This window comes from Amphiura filiformis, chromosome 14 (genome assembly GCF_039555335.1).
Source record: "Amphiura filiformis chromosome 14, Afil_fr2py, whole genome shotgun sequence".
Classification (NCBI taxonomy): domain Eukaryota; kingdom Metazoa; phylum Echinodermata; class Ophiuroidea; order Amphilepidida; family Amphiuridae; genus Amphiura; species Amphiura filiformis.
Genome location: NC_092641.1, coordinates 66,171,014 through 66,187,640, shown reverse-complemented (window position 1 = coordinate 66,187,640; position 16,627 = coordinate 66,171,014). Strand labels below are relative to the sequence as shown.

The 16,627-nt window shown below is 34.7% G+C and overlaps 1 protein-coding gene across 1 annotated transcript; it reads right to left on the bottom strand.

Annotated features, from left to right (window-relative positions):
- Window positions 1-425: 425 nt before the first annotated feature.
- Window positions 426-15,707, bottom strand: LOC140169589 (uncharacterized). Its single transcript, XM_072192854.1, is given in 21 exon segments — window positions 426-2,029; window positions 2,730-2,829; window positions 3,151-3,247; window positions 3,654-3,765; window positions 4,137-4,259; window positions 4,679-4,866; window positions 5,145-5,294; window positions 5,399-5,590; window positions 6,177-6,256; window positions 6,380-6,407; window positions 6,571-6,705; window positions 7,530-7,817; window positions 8,121-8,420; window positions 9,248-9,417; window positions 9,420-9,564; window positions 9,990-10,262; window positions 11,104-11,415; window positions 11,537-11,845; window positions 12,341-12,667; window positions 14,445-14,780; window positions 15,464-15,707. Coding segments are annotated over 21 exon segments (3,987 nt in total). The 3' UTR covers window positions 426-1,951.
- Window positions 15,708-16,627: the final 920 nt, after the last annotated feature.

Here is a 16,627-nt window from a genome sequence, read left to right as displayed (position 1 = left end):
AATTGACAAATAATGGGAACGCCAATTTGGCTTTGAGCACATACACGTTAAAGCTTGATATCTAACACAGACCTAATCCCCCAATATTTTACACCCCCCAATGTTGACGCCTGTATATGGGTTTCTGATCACGCGCACATTTGTACCATAAACTTATTATGTCGTTAAAGTTGCTGAATTCACTACAAAAATGTATACTTCAAGACATTTTTTCCAACCCCCTCCCCCCAATCTCCCCAATATCAACAAAAAATCTACGCCACTGAGCGTTGTAGGCCTATGTATAATAGTTGGACAAATGGGACAACCATAATGTGTTAGTTGTGTGAACAAACAAAAATCAGACATAAAAAACAATCAAAATAACACAATTCTTTTTTGTATTTTAGTTTTTAATTCACATACATGGATTACTACATCTTTTCAAAAAAATCTTAAATCTAGTCACAATCTATCTTTTTTTTATAATCATAGTCAACAGGCCTAGTTAGTTAGTACTTAATTATGGCAATACTATATATGTAAGTTACATGGTACTATTTACCCAGATAACATGGCGATATTAATCCGATGGTGGCCCGATATATGTTTAATAATGGCACAATATTATTTGTTCATGAGCCCAAGATTGGTCCAAGATTGGGCTTGGGCCCAATATTGGGCCTATATTGGACCGATTTAGGCTGCCACTGTGATGCCAATATGAAGATTACCGATGGTCAGCCAAGATTGGCCCAATATGGGCGGCAAAATAATGCCGATGCCAAGATTGGTGTTCGAAAACCAATGTTGGGCCAATATATGCATGTTATCTGGATAATTTACTAAAAATTGCCTTAAAACGATTTCTGTTATATATTTATATTTACATTCCTTTCCAGCCAATTTATACGGCATTCTTTTCTATACTGGTCATTGATTTAAATATCTTACAAGAACTGCCTATTTTTTAATGCAATATATATTCTACATGTTACGCCGGTTAATGGCCTCTAAATTACCTATATGGTTAATTTCTTATATTCTAAACTTAAAGGCCCATTCATTGATTTGCTCATCCGGACGATCGTAAAAATTATTAAAATTCAGATTTTGGTACCTTTATCACTGTCATAGATGTGCTAAACAAAAAGACATTTTACATGAATCTGTTATACTGACAGTACTAGCTACATGTATGAATGGGGCTTCGACTTCACCAATACTACAGTTTTCTTTTTCAAATTTTTCATTTATGCAATTTTAATGACTTATTCGTCATTTTTAAGCAATTTATAAACAATTTTGATTTGTTTGTACTTGCGTTGGGATCACTAAATGGGTATTTTAGTTTCAAATGGTGCACAAATGAAACAAAAGAGCCCATGAAGCCCAGAACAGGTCTAGGGTAAATGGAAATGAGAGCGTTTTCGACAAGAACTCGTTTTGCTCAAAGCCAGTTTATTGTTGTTAAATTATCTACAATTCAATAGTACCAAAAACTTTTGGTAAACATAAATCTTGACATATTCGTATAAAAAGCGCATGTTCTTTTTACATCGCATAGGGCCTATATTGACAGCTGATACCGACGCTTATTTCAAATCCTGCTGAAGTAATACTTTGCAATTTAACTATAATATTGGATTTAACTTATCTAATATCTACTCATTTCATTGAACGTTTTGATAGAGCGTTTGTATATACATGTAAATCTAATCTGAAAACCTAATCTGAAAACCAAACCTATTTGTTTTTTATTTTTAATTAAGTTGTACATTTTATTGTAGCCTAAGATGTAGTATAAGTTGTACTTTTAAGATCATTCATTGTAAAACGCTTTGTTCATACTTATATAAATTCCGTTTATTGTATTGTATTGTATTGTATTGTATTGTATTGTATTGTATTGTATTGTATTGTATTGTATTGTATTGTATTGTCGTTTTATAGCCGGCTCCAGTCGACTCTTCTACACTTTTTCGTTCGGAGCTGGTAAGGAGACGTCCTCGTATAACTTGGTCTCAAAGTTAGCCAACGACAGATAACCCTGCATGGGAAAACAGACCATCGATCAGTATTGGGAATCATGATTTATGCTTTTTTTATATCATTTAGAAAGTAAAGTTTGTTTTCGAACTATCTCGCATCCAATGTATCTCTTTTATTTCACTTATCAGTACTACTTAATTGAAATTGAAAGTATATCTCAAACAGGTCTATTGTATGTACATTGTGTATATCGAAGTCATAGTTAATTATGCGTAATATGATTTGCATGTGAGCTTTTAAATGAATGTTAAGAAATGTATCTGCATTTATTTATTAAAGAGATTGTGGACTATCAAGAAATGCATTAATTAAAAGTGATGTAACTTCTTAAATATCCATTAAATATATAAAAGCACATATTGTTGAAAAGTCCCCGAGAATTAGTCAAGGAATCTAAATATAAACGTAGATTTGGTGTAAACACCCAGAGAAAATCACACACACAAACCGCAATTTTGCCTTGTTTTTTATAAACACACTATAAAGGAAAAAAAAATCTCAAATTTGATTTTTAATGTGTTTTTTGTAACCTAGACGCTACATTCCAGGAAGCTTTTAAATCTTTTTGGATATTGAATTTTATTGTTTTAATTATTTACCAAATAAGGCCAAAAGTTGTTACAATTTTTAGTCCCAAATTGGCCTTATTTGGTCAATAATTTTAAAAAGCCAATATCCTAAAAGATGTTGATCCTTACATTCTGTCCCTCTAAGATTTCGTCGAGAAGTTTCATCAGATGTTCAAATGATGGTCGCTTAGAGGGCTCCTTTTCCCAACACGCCAACATGATGTTATATCTGGAGTAAGAAAAAGAATTAAGAGTACATTCTTGGGTTATTGTGGATTAGGTTACACAATCCACAATACATTGTATATTTTTTTCTGATGACAACTATTTTTAGAGGTTCTCATTACGTCATGTACGTCTACCAATCAAGATTTCGATGTATCCCATCAATCCTGGTCTGATTTTGATAGATGAAACATTCGCAAAAGGTTAACAGAAATGTTTAAATGTCAGGTTATATAAATGATATAAAACATTTTGCAAAATTTGATGCAAAGATTTTCAATACTGTTGTTACTATATATAAAAAAAACACTAGTACACTACGTACAATTGTTCACTGCAGTGTTTAGGCTGTGGCATTCTCTGTCCATTCTTCAGAAGTTTGCGAATGGCATCGCCTTTCAGCTTTGGATATGGTCTTGATCCTTAAGAAATACATGTGTGTAAAGTTGTGGATATAATGTTACAACAAAATCATTTAACCCTCTCTTAATTGGAAAATAAGTTAACTACCACCATGACCACTCAATATTGAATGGATGGGGGTGTTTTTGTGTTTTATTCTGAATTACAGTTATTTCGGATATTAAACAAATGAGCTAAGTAAAGCAAGTAGAACACTCTTTATACGCATATTTATACGATATATATCTGGTCAATTTGTACGAAATGGTTCTAAAGTTACAGGACCAAGAGTCGCGGAGCAAAGTCAGTAAAGTTGAATCAACGTTGAACTTTTCAAGAATTCGTGTAAACAGTGGGAACCTATTTATATGTCAGCGATAATAATTAATATTAGCCAAAAAAAAACCCAGACATATCAATCTTTACCAAGCGTAACAATCTCCCACAGCAATACACCAAAAGACCACACGTCACTTTCTGTAGTGTGCACATCACCAAGGATGGACTCGATTGCCATCCAACGTAATGGAAGACGACACTGAAATGAGATCACGAAACGAATACCAATGCAAAAGCAGATTAAAAATGGCATTTTAAATCAAATTATTATCTTTAAGTTGAAAACTGAAAGTAAGTCTATAGAACACAAAATAGTCAATATACCGTAAAACCCCGTCTACAAGCATATATAGTGTTTTTTGTAAAAGCTTAATTCGAAGCAAGCGTTATTATACTAATATAATTGATCGGTCTTAAAATAATACTTGTTTGTATATGCTTGGATTTTAATTTATTTGCTCAAACTCCATAATGGCGACTGGATTAACGGAGCTTTCATCAGAAGCACACTATATGCTTGTAGACGGGGTTTTACGGTACCAAATTATTAATATACCAAATAAGATTCACCTCATTTTGTCTACGATACACATCGCCATTCATGACGTCTTCAGCCAGACCAAAGTCAGATATTTTGCATTCGAATGATTCATTCAAGAGAACATTACGAGCTGCGAGATCTCGGTGAATGCACTGGAAGATGATAATGCAAATGTTATGTCATCGGGTGTCATCGGTTGCAAAGTAATGAAAACAAAAATCTTATTCACATATTCCTTTTTAAAAATCATAAATTATGAATAATTAAGTCCAAACAAAATCCATTTTTAATGTGGAAAAGGAAGAGATAAATCATTTTTTCCATTGGCATAAAATGCGTTGACGCTTGAGAAATGTTTTGAAAAATAACTATTAAATTTGCATCAAAGAGGTATCAAAATGAGCAGAAATAAATTCTGCTTTCAACGCATTTTACAGATTTGTAATAAAATAGCCCCTTTTGAAAAATGGCCATTATTTAAGAGGGGTTAGTTACTTTTTTTGAGATGTTTATTTAATTTCCATTATGATATTTCTTAAACTGTACATTTTAATTATTATTAAACTTTTACCTTTTGCCGTGCTAGAAAAGCCATCCCGTTAGCGACCTGGTGCGCAAAGCCTATCAATTGTGTTGGTGTAAAGGATTTACTACCAGCAAAGAGGTTGCCATAGGTGCCATCTCCAATAGTTCTACTTTCACGAAGCAGAGTCTTGAGGTTGCCATTTTTCATATATTCTAATATCATGTATAGTGGATCTAAATGTGCAGGAGACATAATTGATAATAACGACATTATGATAGCACTCATTATGATTGTTAGGAAATGATTAGGTTTGAGTTCAAGTAAGTACATCCAGAATCTGTTATTCAACACATATACTATAATAGCAAAGACACAGTGAAAGCAAAATATAAAAATTGATCTAGGTATGTAATTAATTTATTGGAAAACTTCTAGATGGAAACACGAGGATTTAAACGGGCAAAAAGTATAAATGAAGAGAAAGAATGAAAACAATATAGGAAATTCATACCTTCATCCATGCATCCACCAAGCAGTTGGATAACATTTCGGTTCTTTTGATTTACGAGAGCTGGCATAAGTGATTTCATCAAATTGAATTCCTTCACTAACTGCTGTTTGGCTTCATCATTAGCATTATCTTTATTAGGATAGAAAGTATCTATTGATATTAATGCAAATGTCAAATACTGACTTCATCACTGTAATTAGCACATTACACCGTTAGATTTATTGATCTTTATATCGTGTCAATAAAATACTCACCTTTCAGTGTCTTAACAGCAACCTTGGTCTCCCTTTCTCTCGACACTATTCCCGTAGCCATACCTAACAGAACTTGCCCAAATTCTCCATGACCAAGTTCGTTTTGAATGTGCAAATTTTCTCGCGGAAATACAAATTCGTTTAATAAATAATTGACATATGGTTCCTCTACCTGTTTATTCAAATCAGTCTCTGAAAATAATTGATGAATAATTATGATCTTATTAGACGCTACGTAAAACGAGTACGAAAAAAAGATGACGATTAAAGTATAAATATAGAGGCGCAATATGTGTTGCGATAGAAAACTTCGCTTCTCACCCTGCGAATGAGCAAACATAAATAAATAAATAAACATATTTTGAATTTATATAGGGACTTTTTCCAGATATTAGAGATTTTTTTAAAAGCGCTTTAAAAAGCGCTGTAATGTCGCTGTCATCGTGAATCATCACAATCAGATCGCATCAACTAGGCCCATTGCAGCCGATCCCGGTGCAAACCTATCTGTACAGCTCCCCAAATTTCATTAAGGAAGTTTTGATAACCAAACAACTAATCACCGATTTTTTAAAAACAAGGCAAGGGATCAACCGCTGCACCAACTGGCTCTCCCTTATAAGAACACAAAAAGTATAAGAGCAGAAAGACTATACCACTTGATTATTGCTGTTAACGATACTTTTCTTTCCGACATGTTTACCAAAGACGGACACAAAGAGAGAAACATATATTTCTGCTGGATATGATTATTAAACCCACCGCGCTTTTTACCTACCTATAAATGCAGAATTATCTGTACCTCCATGGTGTCTTGTTTCCTTTAATGAAGCCAATTCGGTATCTGTAATGCGCATTCTTACAAAAAGAAGAAAATTGTAGATGTTTATGTTGTTTTGTTGAGTTGAAATTGAACGTTGAATTAACACATGTTTTGAACAGCAATTTACAGATTTAGAAACTATTAATTAAGTAACTCACTTTCTTGATCCAGTAGCCTGGTCATGGTCTGTAGAGGGTAATAAATCATAACAAGTATAAAGGTAATAATAATAATAATAATAATGTTAATAATAATAATAATAATAGTAATAATAATAATAATAATAATAATAATAATAATAATAATAATAATAATAATAATAGTTATTGTTGTAAAATTTTATTCATACCTCTAGACCTCTCACTGCGTTGCTTGCGTAAGAGCAAAACAAGCACGACGATTATAACAAGAAGTATAACAATAATTACACCTGTCGTACTACCAATAATAACTCCGAGGTTACTTGAGTGTGGTATTGGCAAACCTAAAATGGATGAAATAAAAATAGTAATAATAAAAAAATAAAACTTCTCACCATGAATAGGTTTGTAGGATCTACATTGGCTTTGAATGGCAAAAAACTGTAAATGTATAAAATGACTATGATTGCTTAGGGAACAAACCAAAAGATCGATGACGTCCTATAAACGAAACTAGTTTCGTGTGGGAAGGAGGGGGTAAAAATACCCGATTACGTATGTACAAAAACATCGGTCAGAAGAATGTTTCATTATTATTATTTATGTCCGAATTTTCAACATTTCATTATTACGTTTCTGGCAGGGAGGGAGGGGGTCGGCTGAGAAACGAAACTAGCTAAAGTCTGCACAAAAAGTAACTCAGCTGTTATAAATACGCCTATAGATTCAGAACTAATAATTGTTTTCACAATATTTCAACATAAAAAGAAGGATGATTTATTTACGCACATTTTGATACCCCATTTGTCCAATTTTGTTCAATATTAAAAATACAGTCTTGTTTTGAAAGAAAAATACCCCAATTTAAAAGTTGCGGTTATTTGTATTGAATTGAAGTAAGCGCGAAGATAATGGCGGGCTTTACGTGTTTACAGTACTGGCATTATAACCATTGATCGCTGTAAACTCCAACTTTTAAATTCGGGTATTTTTCTGTAAAAGCACTACTGTGTTGTTAATATTGAACGACAATTGACGAATGGGGTATCAAACTGTGTGTAAATAAATCATCCTTCTCGCTCTATAGGCGTATTTATAACAGCTGAGTTACTTTTTGTGCAGACTTTAGTTTACAGGACGTCATCGATCTTTTGGTTTGTTCCTTTACCATCTGTTGTTTTTTGTGTTGTTGCTCCTTCTTTGTTTATTCCGTATTTGTTCTCGCTGAGAATCAAAATTTCATATTTCGTGTTTGAAGTCAATCCTGTCAAAATATGCTGAGTTATTCCTTCGGTCACTTTGATTGGGTCATCTGTAAATTCTCCCTGTGGGTATGTCCGATAATCAATAAGAAACCACTGTGCGACCCTGCCAGGATCTCCCGCTTCCCATTGGACTGATAGCGATGTGGTTGTTACATCTGTGATGACAACAGATGTTGGTGGATTTGGAACGTCTGATGAAGAAATTGGAACAGATAACAATATTCAGAATTCAGAAGTTAGGCACGTTTATTTTGATTGGCATTCAGAGATATTCTACGTTGCTTTAGATGATCTAAATGACCGTTTGAAAAACAATCTACCGTGCAGGTTTTTGTAAGAATGACTATTCTTGATGATTTATTGGCTTTATTTTTTTGCTTCTTTAAGCATTTTTGAGGAAAAATAAAGGCTATAAGAATGAATGGGATATGGCAGTTTGGCACTGCAGAAACGTGGAAAACAAATGTAGAGCATAATAAATATATAATTCTTACAACCAGTAATTCCTTGAACAAGTTCTCCATCAATGCTCTTGCCAATGTCATTCACACTAAACACTCGTATGTCATACAGTGTGTCCTCACTTAATCCAGTAACTTCATATTGCGTAACTACATTCTTTACTTCGGTTTCTCCTTCCCAATTTCCCGGCTGATTATTATTGTACATACGAAAATCTACGATGAACCATTGGTAAAGGTCTTCTCCACCAGAATAGCCAGCGTTCCAATTGATCGACAACGAAGTCAGTGTAGATGCGGTTATGGTCAAATTTGTTACCGAACCAGGCACAGCTATGATTAGTATGAATTAATGGAGTATAAATTAAAAGCAGATGTAGATTATAAACATCAATGGTTTTTATATTGCGTTGTAAATGAATGCAAAGACGTTTTCATGAAGAGGTGCTATATTTAACCTGCGTTGGAACTAATACATGTCTGACGTTGGACTATGGAACAACGTTACAGAATAGGCCAGGTGGACCCAGCCCATATGACCCACATTGCATCTGAATGATATGAGAGTATTATCAAGGGGTCAACAATACAAGAGCCACAATGTAAGGGGGAATATCCCCGTAGAATATCATGTTCTCTCATTTTAGATGAGATGCCAAAGAAAAAATTTCCGCATCAAATGGACTCAGCATATCACCAACGATCCATAACAACGTAACAGAAGCACCACTATCATTGGAAAGCGCCGCTTAAAGTGGTTTGGCCATCTGCTGAGAATGCATGAGTGTCGCATCGCAGGAACACTCATGGAAAGAGGAGACCTGGTCACCCTAGGAAAACTTGAAAAAAAAATATTAAAAGGACTTGGATTTACTTGGCACCAGGTAGTCTGGGGAAGATACATACGTTGCTACCAAGGACGGGCCATATGGAAGTTTCTCCTACGTCAAGCAGCGGGTGCAAACATGCATGATGCTGTCTGGTAGGTAGGTAGGAAAAGTGGCAGGCAGCGAAATGGCTAAAATGTCTTTACTGCAGCGCAAAAGAGTCGATAACATCGCAAAATAACATCTTTTGTTATTATGAAGCAAAAGTACAGGTTTATAGTTAATATTTTTGATTCACAAGTTTTTGGGATAGCAATATGAACGGAATCTTACTTGGGCCAGTCAGGTAAATAATAAATATATCCGGCCCACCAATAGAGTTGATAGATTCACAGCTGTAATTCCCATAATCACTTTCCGCTACATTTTCAATCAGAAGTTGACTGAGAAAGAGTGTTCCATGAACTCCGTCGTCTTCTTTGATTGTTTCATAAATAGTCATTTTATCGGTGTCATTTGAAATTGCCTCTCCTTTTGATTTTTCCATGAAACTTGAGGATTTGGAAGACCATTTGTTAAACAATCCATCATTATATTTCCCCCAGGATTAACACCACGTTGGTTATTTTTCTTATCAATGACTGGCGAATCTGTAAAACAATAATGTAGAATAAGATATGATTATAGTGTAAATCGCTGGGTCAGTGGATAGCCGTGTCATGGTCAACCATTTTGAACATTTCGCCGGAGGTTTCTCGTGTTTTAATTTTATTTGTTTGTGGTTTTTAAACTTTTTAAATTAGTCAGTAACAATTTAATGTATTGCTTCCAAGCTTGTAAACTAGCTGAAAATGTGTGCATCTACTTATATTAATAAATCCGTTAATTACTCAATTTTGCACACGTCTATAATTGTTAATATTGATGAACTTTAATGATATTGACACATACGTACGGTTTTTGTGGAGGAGTTAGGCAAAATGTTGTGTACACAAAATCTTTAATTGTCCTTTTTTTTTCAAAAATTGGAGTATTAATTGTTGTAGCTTGTATGCAGTTGCTTTGTAATACTTACAATGTACAGGAATGGGAAGACCTTCTTCTGTTGTACCATCAGGTGATATTCCGTTACTTGCTTTGCAATCATAGAAACCCGCATCGTCTCTTGAAATTGGATTAAACTGTAGGACGTTAGTTCCATCACCAATGTCGTTAGGTAAGTCATCTTTAAACCACTCGAATTGATTAGGATCAGGATTACCATCGGCGCCACATGACAATGTTAGTGATGTGCCTTCTAGAATAGGATCCGCAGACGATTTGGTGATGACTACCATTTCTGGAGGATCTATTTAAGGACACATTATTTCTTTGATCATAATACAAAAATAGTTATAACTTGAAAGTGAACTCTAACATTTTACTGTTCAAGATTTGAAATCATGGTACATTCATGGGAACATATTTGACGGTACATGAAATATTGTCATGTTATATTTCTGAAACAGATCAACACTTGGTATAGTATGGAGGCCAATATCAATCGAAAATATTCTGTAGTAGAGTCTAAGTCACTTATGTAGTTCATTCAAGTTATTATAGTATGATTGTCATTGGTATGTGATTTAGGCTTTATAATTATATTAAACACAAGTTTCTTTTGGAATATCAATAACACTACCACCATCAGCATCATCAACAACAACAACAACAACAACAACAACAACAACAACAACAACAACAACAACAGAAAACACATTGGGTTCCCAACCCCAATTTGAAAACCTGGCTCTGAGGATTAAAAAAGCATATAATTATAGGTTAATGAACGCGTATTACTTGTTGGGAGAGAAATTGGACAAAATAATGCAATACACGCGCCCCAAACACTGCGAGTAGTACGCGGAGTGCATTATACAAAATCAATGAACTCCGCGTACTTTTCTAACCGCTTTTTTTTTGATTGGCTGCTTTGATATAAAAGTGCATGAAAATAACAACAACATTGTGGCTCTTACGAGCTGAGCTAATTATATCATAAAATTCTGACGGACTCCATTATATTGAAGTTTTCGTCAAAAGATACAAATCAAACGGAATTACTCTAAAAACTAGCCTTAAATACACGAACCCCTTGTGCCGTGGCTAATATGTAAATGAGATTTAAAAAAAATTCGAATGAAACTTACAGAGCACATTAAGAGAACACACATCACTACATGTATCAGTACAACGTGTTAAGTTTTCACTGCAACATTTGAAGACCAAATTCCCATAATCTTCTCTCTTGATTACACGTGTCGTATAATCAAGGGTGCTGCTGGTACCATAGTAATCGGATGTAGTGTTGGCCTGTTGGTGAGTGCTGTCTTTCTTGGTATTGCCTTCATACCATACAAGAGTCGTTGCCGGGTTGCTACTACTTGAGGTACAGCTAAGGGTTGTTTGCTGTCCGACTTCAACTGGTAGACATTGCGTAATATTAACTCTTTGGGGACAAACTGCCAGGAAAATCAATAAGGCAATAAATAAATGAATCAACAAATGAATTAGTAGTTCATTCATTCAACTGCTTAAACAGTTAATACAATACAATTAAAATCCGTATTAATGTGTACATACACTTAACATCAATAGTAGTTTCATCGGCTGGATATGATGGTCCTGCAAGTGTCCCGTGTTGTACTTCACATCTGATTGTATTCCTATTATCACTCCTTGTTGGTGTCAGCAATAATGAATCACGTATGTCATAACGGTCTCCGTTTGGAATATTATCTCCTTCACCACTTTCTATCACGACGTCATTTTTATACCAAGTGATGGATCCATCGTCTGAAAAAGCCTCTGCAGCATTGCATGATATGTCACTAGACGCCATATTTTCAGTAAGATCGGAGCCTCCCGTAATTGAAGGTGTATCTGGCGGACCTGTATCAAGGAAGAACACATCACATATTATTGAAATAATTGTGTGCAATACACATGGTATATACAAAATAAAATCTTGAAAAAACAATGGAAGTGATACACAAAAGTGGACTGTGCATAATGACAGCCTAACAGTGTAGAGACCCGGACAAAGAGGCCACATAGTAATGTTTAGTGTTCCATGCAATATTATGACAAAGGTTCAAATGGTGTTAATGGTAATCTACACACTCTGTTTTAAACTGTACGCGACTGCCAATTAAAGTGAAGTGATCGAAGATGATAGTGGAAATTGAAGTTGTATAATTTTTGTTATAGTCTGAAGATGTATGTGTTTTGCTTTCAATCTACTACTGAATAAACTTCATATTATGCCACACGACAATTCAAATTCCACGAATAAAATGAGACGTTGCATCGTGCTATCTTGTAGGTGAAATGCATCATTATATATCAACATTAAGGAAAAAAGAGCTGTTTCAAAAATAACGTTACCGTATACGTCCAAAGTAAGTTGTTTTGTTATTGTGACAGCTCCTGACACATCAATACTGGCTTCGCATTGTAATGTTTGTTTATGGTCTCCTCGGATTGGTGTAAATTTAAGGCTTCCAAATGTGTTAGTCAATTCTCCGTCTGCTTCACGTCGTATCGTTCCAGATGGCGCTTCATTTCCTCGTTGCCAAGTTATTTCTGACTCTGGTCTCGTTCCCATTACATCACAATGGAATGTGTGTTCTACACCTTCTCTCACAGCACCACTTGGCAAGGCATTGTATGGGTTAGAGTCGTACAGGTTGACGCTTGCGTCCATGGGAGGTACTGTTAAATAGAAAGCGGGCTCCAACGAATGTGGTATTTTTAATGTGTTTCCAGCGATCATTCAATGTATACATAATGTGAAAGCCTTTCACCTATAATTTGCTTAAAATCAGATTTCTTTTGAAAAAAAAGTTACGAATATAAAAATGTTTGCTGCATCAATTTTGCAATTCTCGTTTTTGTATATAAGTGATATATGCATGGCATAGGATTTGTTTCTGAGAATCGGTTCTCCTTTCAAAATTTGAAAAAAATGATTGGCCAAAATATAGAAAAATTGCACTTGTTTAGCTTTTCACCTATAACTCAAAAACCATGAACATGGTAAAACTTAGGGCCTACTTAATTTTAATTTAAGAAGAAGAAAAGAGAAAAAGAAAAAAGATCTTTTTTTTATAGAAAAAATAGACACATTGAACCACAAACGGACGAACGTAAATCTCCATTATGCAAGTTTAATCAACCAGTACGGTGCGAAAGTCTACCGAAAATTGCAGAATTTATCCTACTACCATGTTTACATCCGAGATCACATCTTTTTGTTTTCTTAATGTGATTTTCTGCAAATGATAAGTAAAAGATGTAGCTGTAGCTTTCACTTATGTAATTACTGAGTGGTAGTTGAAAACACATTTTAAAATATCACCACCTCTCTTGAAACTTTTTATGGGACACCCTGTATGTATAATATTAGCAGTCATGTTAAGATGATATTTGTAATTTGATAATGGAGGCACAAGTTTAACAAGATTGTAAAATATCTATCCACCAAGGGCAGTTACGTAGTGCGGTCAAAATTACCAAGGGGCATACTGCAGTTACTGTCCGTTTTCCTATACACAATACACAGTGCTCTTTCCATTGACGCGTGACCTCTACAAATAGTCCCACGTTAAAACTATGGGGATATGACTAGTTAACGTCGCTGTGTGAAAAATAACCGGCCAATATTAAAAGTACTCTTCTAAAGTTCTAGAAAATATAGTTTTTAACATGTCCTAAATTTTTAGCTAATTTAGATGTTTGGAAATATTAGTACTTTGGTGTTTTAGTTAATGTTATAGGTAATAGTACATTGCCTAGTTAACGTCGCTGTGTGAAAAATAACCGGCCAATATTAAAAGTACTCTTCTAAAATTCTAGACAATATAGTTTTGTAACATGTCCTAAATTTTTAGCTAATTTAGGTGTTTGGAGAGGGTCGTACTTTTGTATTTTAGGAAGGATATGTAAACGACAGATAACACCAAAAATATGAAGAAATTATTTCAAACCGTGTTAAGTCAACAATCATTATGTTGCTCATTTTCAAGAATGCTGGTTTACAAAAAGCACGCCATCCTTCCTCATTTCGTGAACAAAAGTACACATACCATTGTTTCCTTTCGTTTCCTTTATAATCGGTTACCCAACTGAAGCTCAATACAAACTTTATTGCGATATCGCACATGAAAACAGTCACATGTGCACAGCCAGAGAAGATCCGATTTAATCAGTTGAGCTGTTTCAATGAGTGTTATCTTGGTTTAATAGCTTTTAATTTTTGTTAAGTCCTGCAAAGGTCGAGATGAATTCTACTGTAGACATGACTGCATCATGGAGCATAATTATACGTGAATGCAAAATTATAATTTCCCCCGCCCAACTTTCACAATGACTCCACCGCGACAAATGCGGGCGAAGCGCATAATTGGGAATTTTATGCTGAGATTGGCCAAAAAGGTTTTAGAAAAAAATGCTTTTATTTTTAGTTCTTTATCTTTTTTGTTAATGTTACCTTTAACATCGAGAGTAATGTATGTATTGATGCCGGTTGGTAAAGCATGGTTGGTTGCGTTACATGTGATACTCGCTTGATGATGATCCCATAATGCTTCATAATCGTAGATGCTGGTACTGTCAAAGAGTCTGTTGTCGCCACTATTCGGGTCGTTTGTAATAGGAGGCGTGGGATCTATCAGCGTGTCTCCTACCGTCCATTTCATATCAGCACCAGGTTTGCTACCTTTCGATACACATGTAAACGGGTTCTGCGTTCCAGCAATGACGCCAACTACTTCTCCTTCAGAAAATTCTTCATTAACTCGATTGATCTTTATTTCCTTCGGCGACACTTGGAAAGAAAGTAATGAAAAGAAAATATGATTTAGTAATGTAGGGGGAGAGGAACATTTCCGAATGGTCTCCAAATTTTCTCGATTAATTCTTGCCACAAAACATCCATTTTAACGTTTCAAAAATTATTGCCTTTGTTACATTATGGGTCTCGATTGTTCATTGTGTCCTTTTTTCTTTGCTGATCAACCAAATAAGCACATCTTGCCTGCCAACATTAGATGAATAATATGCATCTATAATACTTTCACACTTTTACTGGATATACAACAGTTTCAATCGTCTTTTGACCTTTTAAAGTCATATAAACATATCAAAAAAAGTAACTAACCCCCTTAAATAATGGCCATTATTCAAAAACGGGATATTGTATTACAAATCTGTACAATGCGTTGGAAGCAGAATTTATTTCTGCGCATTTTGACATCTCATTTGATACGATAGCCTAGAAAACAATAAAACACCGGTCAGTTTAATGTAGTGAGGTCCAGATTTGAAAGTTGCACTTACAACAACACAAAAACACTTAGATATCATTACACACATTGTCATTTTCAGTTTTAAACTCATGTGATTTAATGATTTTTACAAATGTCTCTTGTAACTGTTGTTGTAATGGTCACTTTCATATCAGTTAATATCGGGTGTGGCTTCCTTCTGCCAAGCACCTCCGCCTCATACTGTTTACAAGACGTCTGATGCGTCCCTGGTCTATTGCTGCCCATTCCCGTCTCAGAATTTGATCAAGTCCAATGAAAGTTGTTGTTGGCTTGATCCTCTTGTCTTCCCGGTACTTTAAATATCCCCACAAATGCTCCAAGGGGTTCAGGTCTGGAGATTTGGCAGGCCATAACATCCGATCGATGCCTTCTTGCCGAAACTGGTTGGTTATCCTAACCCTATGTGGAGTTGCATTATCGTCCATCAAGATGAAGTCGCTTGTAACCTTGGCATGTTCAAAAGGTGAGATGTTACGAAGATGATCAGCCTAACCTGATCTAACTTAACCGTTTAAATGGACAACTTGGTGGGGCATTTAAAAATGTGTTAACTCTTCATGTTTCAACTAGGGATTAAGTGAATATTAACCAACGATAAGAATAATGACAATTGATATTGATTTTCCCGACAATTTGACCCCCAAATGCACGAAACAAAACGAACATTCCCATGAGAGCCGAGCAGATTTCCTTCCATTATATACTGAATACATATCAATAGAATTTACTGCAACTTTCAAATCTTGGGTTACATTGATTTAAATGTACGCTGCGGCGACAATATTTAGACAATTGCTACAAATGAGGTGTTAAAATACGCAGAAATAATTCTGCTTCCAATGCATTTTACAGATTTGTAATACAATTGCCCGATGTTGAATTATGACCATTATTTAAGGGGGGGTCAGTTACTTATTTTGATATGTTTATATCAATGAACATCAAATATAACCCTTTCAGTGTTAGTTAGTATTAACGTTTAGTTAATGGCACCCCTTTATTTTGGGCATTTATTTCCATATAACAAGTATTTATATTGTGACACGGTGACCTGAGATATAAAATAAGTCCCAAAAGTTGTGTTATCTATGATAATTATGTAAAACAATATAAAAATAATTTGTTTATTTGGTCACCACTTTTTTGAAATTTTGAGCATAGAGTAGGCATTTTAGATTTCACCAGCTATCTAAATGACTTGGTCAATACATTATACAAACATATGCCTAGACACCAATATCGCTACCATTGGCATGATTATATCTGATTTTACTCAAATTCACTACTTTGGCCTCCATTTTGAGATCGGGACCATAGGGCAGCTACTTAATATTTTTTAAACTAG